Source organism: Ctenocephalides felis, unplaced genomic scaffold (genome assembly GCF_003426905.1).
Source record: "Ctenocephalides felis isolate EL2017-DRISC unplaced genomic scaffold, ASM342690v1 CF-g0.4_SCAFFOLD_00816, whole genome shotgun sequence".
NCBI lineage: Eukaryota > Metazoa > Arthropoda > Insecta > Siphonaptera > Pulicidae > Ctenocephalides > Ctenocephalides felis.
This window is the reverse complement of record NW_020536970.1, coordinates 1-6,390: the sequence shown is the minus strand read 5'-3', so window position 1 is coordinate 6,390 and position 6,390 is coordinate 1. Positions and strand designations below refer to the sequence as shown.

At 34.3% G+C, this 6,390-nt stretch overlaps 1 protein-coding gene across 1 annotated transcript; it reads left to right on the top strand.

Annotated features, from left to right (window-relative positions):
- Positions 1-1,009: 1,009 nt before the first annotated feature.
- LOC113369885 (TBC1 domain family member 30-like) lies at positions 1,010-6,223 on the top strand (the record flags this gene model as incomplete). The annotated part of the gene is given in 11 exon segments (XM_026610492.1): positions 1,010-1,100; positions 2,388-2,512; positions 2,573-2,698; positions 2,771-2,890; positions 2,956-3,021; positions 3,200-3,594; positions 3,652-3,838; positions 3,906-4,167; positions 4,283-5,047; positions 5,378-5,847; positions 5,937-6,223. Coding segments are annotated over 11 exon segments (2,894 nt in total), but the record flags the coding sequence as incomplete, so codon positions are not given.
- Positions 6,224-6,390: the final 167 nt, after the last annotated feature.

The following is a 6,390-nucleotide window of genomic DNA, read 5'->3' as shown; positions in this document are numbered from 1 at the left end:
TACGTAAAGTTCGTGTCTTTTTTATTAATTAGTTTTAAATTTATTTATTCTCTATTTTATAATAATTGTCATAATTGTTGTTATCAAATAGATATTATTATTATTACCGTGCAAAATTGTGTGTTTAATGTATCCTTGATCTCAACCCCTCTGGTCAATTGCGGCACCTGCTTTGAGAGGCACTTACGTCTAATATAGCGAAGGGCGAAGAAGGCGCATGCTCCGGCAGCGGTGACAGCGTGCGGAGACCCAAGTCCTGTGCTTCGCTAAGCACAAAAGTGCGCAAAGCAATCCTCGACGGGGAAAATGCCAAATGTGAGGTTACGCACGCTCACTATCAATATCCATTCCTGTTGGTTCAGTTTTTCGACTCCGGGTATCAGTTTGTTAGTTATTAATAAAACGACAATTGTTTACTGATATCGGTCTTAAAGTGTACCTTATGTCATAAGTGAAAATTCAATTACAAGTGCGCACTATTGTTTTCTAAGGAAATACACAGGCGATCTTATCAATTCAGCAATAATGAGTTGTGATATCAATGTTTGAATGAAACCTAAAATGTAAAAATATAAGCTCATATTTTTTCATAGTTAAATAAATTACTTGAATATTTTTTTAATTGTGTACATATGCAAATAGCATCCTGTAAAATGTAAGGCTGCCACGTTTATTTTTTATAACCACAGACTGTTTATATTAAACAGAATTTGAAAACAAGTCATCAACCATACGCTTGATCATCGTTGTTTTCTACTTTGAAAATTTTGTGTAACTGTTACTACGTATACATTCCAACTTTAAAATCAAAAGAAATGTGAAGAATTTCTTTTCCTCTGAAGACGATGTAAAACAACAAAAGTGCAATTACAAAGGATATCTACTATAACTCTGTATCCTAATGAAATCGATGCGAGACACGTGTTTTGCAAAGGATATTAAAAGCAATGGAAAGCAGTGACGAATATTGGATAGCTATGAATTCTCTGGTATGATAATTACAAACTAAATGCTTCATCGAGGAGCAATGCCTTTATTGCAACATGAGTTCTATTTTAATTCGCTTAAATCATTGGCTGGTTCGCACATCACGAAGAATGGTAAGAATTTAATTATAAAAAACATAAGTATACCCAGTGCTGGATATACAGTAGGGGCAGCCGGGGCTACTGCCCAGGGCGGCAAATTTTCGGGGACGGTAAAATTTGGATAGTGAAGAAAAATTCTATACAATAAATTAACTCATTTTCTTAATAACATTTTTTATTCAAGAAATATAATTAACAAAACATAATACGATTGCAATGCAAATTTAGGCAATTTTGCTAATAAAAAGTTTTGTAAACGAGCTGAAAGTTTAAGAAAAATATGCTCTTCAGATCTCAAGGACTTCCAAGCTTATAGCGCCAAAAAAATTAAACTAGTAACGCATGGCATTGTGCCTTAAGGTAAGTTACCGAAACTTTCCGTGCTGAAAATTACATTTTATAAAGAGCTTTAAAATTGTTTGAAAAATGACAAAAATTGAACTTAAAAAACCTTTTTTGATATTTTGATATTTTTCGAACATTATGAACTTTTATTTATTAAAATTGAATTTTATTTAAATGAAAACGATTCCTATTGATAACGAGACGTGCTGATTAGTTATTGACCAAGGCAGGTCCAACTTTTTCGAAAATACGGGCCGAAATGCCAAAAATGATCATTCAGTTTTTGAGAAACGGAACGACCAATATCGTTAAAAAAAATTATATGTATAGACAAAATGAAGAACTGCTTAAATTTGTGGGAGGCAATTCTAGCGGTTTCGGTGATCCAATAAAAAAATTCGAGATTTGAAAAAACATTTGGTGGTCAAAAGTGATCATTAGACACATGTACATTAAATTATCAGATATTTTAATAATAAGTGAAAATTTTGTTTACATTTCTATGGGTTCATTGTTTATTCGTTATACTTCGACGCGGCGCTTACGCGCTTCTATATTTTGACTCTACGCAGCCAAAGCCGCGCGATCGCTTTAAAAACAATATAAAAAAAACTCAAATTTTTCAAAAAAGTCAAAATTTTCAAAGTTTGCAAAATATTATTTTTTTAACTTTAATTTTCGGTACGGAAAGTTCCAGAAATTTACCTTAAGGCGCGATGCCAAGCACCACTCTTTATAGTGTGTAATGCGTAATGAATTTTAAATAAATTTTAAATGATTTTTTATATAAAAACTATTTAAGTAAAAATCCTGGGATGGGGCGGCATTTTTGTCAGTGCCCCAGGGCGCCAAATTTCTAAATTCGGCCCTGAGTATACCGTATTGTAAAAAATAAATAAATAGCTAAATGAGCGTTGGATGTTACTTTGTAATAAATAACGATAATTTCCCCAGGCGCTCGAACCGATATTCGTGCAACATCACCGCCGAGCGAGGAGTCGGACTTCAACCAGTGGCTGCACGCGATGCGCCTGGTTGCAAGCATGCCGGAAGGGGTCCCTCCTGAATTCAGGAAAAAGGTTATTACGATGTAAATTAATATTTTAACTAATATACTAATTATTTGTGCATTATTTTAGCTTTGGTTATCGTTGGCTGAGAAACATCTTCAGAGTAATAAAGTTGATTGGCCGCGAACGGAGAAGAGATGTTTTAGTGCGTTTAACAGAGAGGATGACGAAGAACTTGGAAACCAAATTGTCAAGGTAAAATCAATATTCTTAGTTTTACTAAATTTTCTATTATTAATTTATGATATATATTATTATTTTGTACAGGATTTGCACAGAACAGGTAGTTCTTTCTTTTCGGGACCAGACGGATCGCACAATCAAGCTATTCTGAAAAAAGTTTTAATAGGATATGCTCGTTATAACGAAAAAGTTGGTTACTGTCAGGTAAAGGTTTTATAAATAGTAAAGTAAATTTATATTTTAATAGTGCTTACTAATATATATTTTAGGGTTTTAATATGCTAGGCGCCTTCATGTTGCAAGTTATGGAAAGATCAGAGGTCGATTCGTTGAAGGTTCGGAAAATAGTTACATTTTTTTCATTTTCATTGCATAATTATTATGTCTGATTACTCTGTTTATGAGTATTTTCACTTATATCTTTATGCATTATTTCACCTTCATATTTGTTTCGATATTTCTAAGTTTATATTAAAAATTTTCAGGTTAGTTTGAATTTATTCTGTATTTTAGGTAATGATTTTTCTTATTGAGGAAGGCGTGATGCCTCCCAAGTATTTCAGTGGCACGTTAAGCGGATTGATAACAGATATGTCAGTTTTTCGAGAATTGCTCAGCTCTAGATTGCCAAAATTGTCTGCTCACTTGGATCGATTGCAAGGGACTGATGGAGAGAAGGTAGTATTAATTCTGATTTTTAGAATTCGTAAGTAACTTTTTTCTTCTTTGATGATAGGTTATTCGTTCGAGCCGCCTTTGACCAACGTTTTTACGATGCAGTGGTTTCTGACTCTCTTCTGCACGTGCCTACCTCATGCAACGGTTTTGCGCATATGGGATTTAATTTTTTTGGAAGGCAATGAGATACTTTTGCGCACAGCTTTGATGATCTGGGAACGTTTCTCCGAGTATGTTTCAATTTTTAATATATAATTTACTTATATTAATTTATAAATTAAATTCAGGCGAATATTGAGTGTAAAAAGTGCAGATGAATTTTATTCAATTATGATGATTCTGAGCAAAGAAATGTTAGAATGCGGTTTTAAAGACGCCAACACGTTCATCAAAAAGGTTGTCGAATTTGGTCCCATAGAAAACTTACAAGAGCTGCGCGCTAAATACAATTACAACATGAAATGGACTCAATCTGTAAGGATACTTGTTTATGCATATTTATATAAAACTACACACTCTAATGAAAATTCATTACAATAAGGTTCAGCCTTCGCCTAGAGATCGCATCAAACTTTTCTATTCTGATGACGAATCGTATTCTGATTCCGAGCCGAACAGAATGGCTGTAACTGCGGCATATGGCTGGACATCAGGACAAAAATCAGCAAGAAAGAACTCACTGGGGTCACTCATGATGGACCCAGAACGTCTAACAATGGACATTAATGCGCTGAAACAACAATACTTGAAATTACGAGAGCGACAAAGGCAGGCGCATCTCATACTTACCGCGCGTGTGCCAGGCAAACAGTCGGTGAGTCAGTTGAACTTGTTTAAAAAAAAAATACAATCAAATTGACTTGAATCACTATATTTATTCTCTATATAATTCTAATTATTGTGTTTATTATTTTCTAGTTCCCTCAATATCGTCTCCGGCCAATCCAATAAACCACTTTTTGCTGGGTAAAAGCGCAATTTTGAACTCTCACGATCGACGTCGTCGCATTGGACTCGGAGGAGTCGGACCTGTTCCTCCAGCTCGTGTCGCCAAGTTGTCTATGAAAGCATCTCAAGGAGAAACTTTGTTGTGGAAGGACACCGACAGTAAACGACGTACTCTGACCAGAAGAGATTCTATTAAATGGAAGGATATTCCTAAAACAGACTCTACAAATACAAATAATAACGACATTAATTCCAAAAGCGTGTACGGTGATGATGATTTGTTAGCAGGGAGTTCCGAGAACTACAATAGCTACGTTCAAGATTTGCGAGGACAAAGTGATTCTTCCTCGTCTTACAGTGAAGAAAGCAGTACTTCAAGTACAAGTACGGAATTATGTGATGAACCTAATCGGTTAAGTGATTTTGATGCTGAACCGCTTTCAGTCGATGATGCCAATGAAAACCCTGTTTTAGATGCAAAAACAAGTCCAAAATATGATCCGTTACCAGAAATAAAAACCAGTCCCATTTGTGAAGAATTTCCAAAAACGACCTGCGAATTTCTTCGTGATCCTAGTAAAGAAAATATAAACGAAAGCACAGAAATAATAAATAGCAGTCTTCACAATTTATCCTCAGAATTAGATTCTAGTAAAATATATGAAAATATTCAAGAGAGTGATTTTAACTATCCACGGGATCTCAGTCAAGAACATTTAGAACAAGCTTCGGAAAGTAGAAAGTTGTTTGAGCCGAGTTTATGAATCGTCGTTAATCAGGAAACCATTTTTTTATCGTCATGATCTTAGCGAAGAAAATCTAAGTGAAAAGGCAGAAGCTATAGTTGCAAAAAGTAATATTACAGAAGAACACAATTTAGTAGAAATCAATCCTATTTACCAACCTGAATCACAATTTACCTGCTCTGATAATTGAGTACGATAAATTTAAGCGGAGAGTTTGAAAATAAACCAACACGAATTACTCTAGATATTGAGCAGTCTCCCGAAAAATGTTTTACATTTCTTCGTAATTTAAGTGATGAAAAATTAACTTTGAATTTAGATTTAAAAAGTGATTCTGCTTGCGAATCGTTATCGGGAACATATTTAACAAAAACCAGTCCGACTTACGAACCATCATTTCCAAAACATAGTCCATTATACGACGATTTACTTAAAAATAATTTATCTCGGGATCTCAGTGAGGATAGCATAAGCAGAAAAGATAAATTTGCATCTAATTTTGATTACTTACTAACATCCGAAAATGAAGTTAACGTTAATTCAAGTGAAGAGAATTTGTGTGAACGTAAAAATTATGTCACAGAAGCTGCTATTGAAAATATCGCGCAGACAATCCAGGAGAACAAAAATTTACTATCTCGTGTTACTGAAGATAGATTAAAAGAAAAAAGTCAATTTGATAAAAATATCGCCGCAACTGAACCCGAATCAACCAATCAAGACCTCGAAGTTTCAACATCGAGCTCTGTGACATTTGATAATCAACTTACAGAAAAAGATGAATTTTTAGTAAATGATACATTTTTAAGTAGTGTGGATCACTCATATTTTTTGACAACAGAAGCTTAACAGAAAGTACTTCTGATCAGAATTTTCAGTTCTGTGTTCTTTGCCAAGAATCGGCGTGCACTTGTTCCGAGAACACTGTGCAGAATACAGGGAAAAAACATAGTGAACGAGCCTTACAAATTATTGAAGAGAATTCCAAAATCTTACACAGGATATCTAGGTACAACATAGAAAATACATCAGCGTTGAATTTTCCTCATTTAACAGACTTTTACAGTATAAAATTAGGTGACAACCGAAATCCGTCGGATTTGAGTGACGACCAGGTTGGCGATGCAAGTCAAAATTCAATTTGTCTATCCAGAAGTAATAGCAGGTACGACTTAAATTTTTCCAAGTATGTTACCACGACTGAACCCCGTTTGACGTTTAAGAATTATTTTATAGACAAAGAGAAACTTTCGCCTATATATCGGTTGAACAGTGAAGAAAAAAAATATTTTTAATATTACAAATAGTGCCAATATTAATGACGTTGTGAGT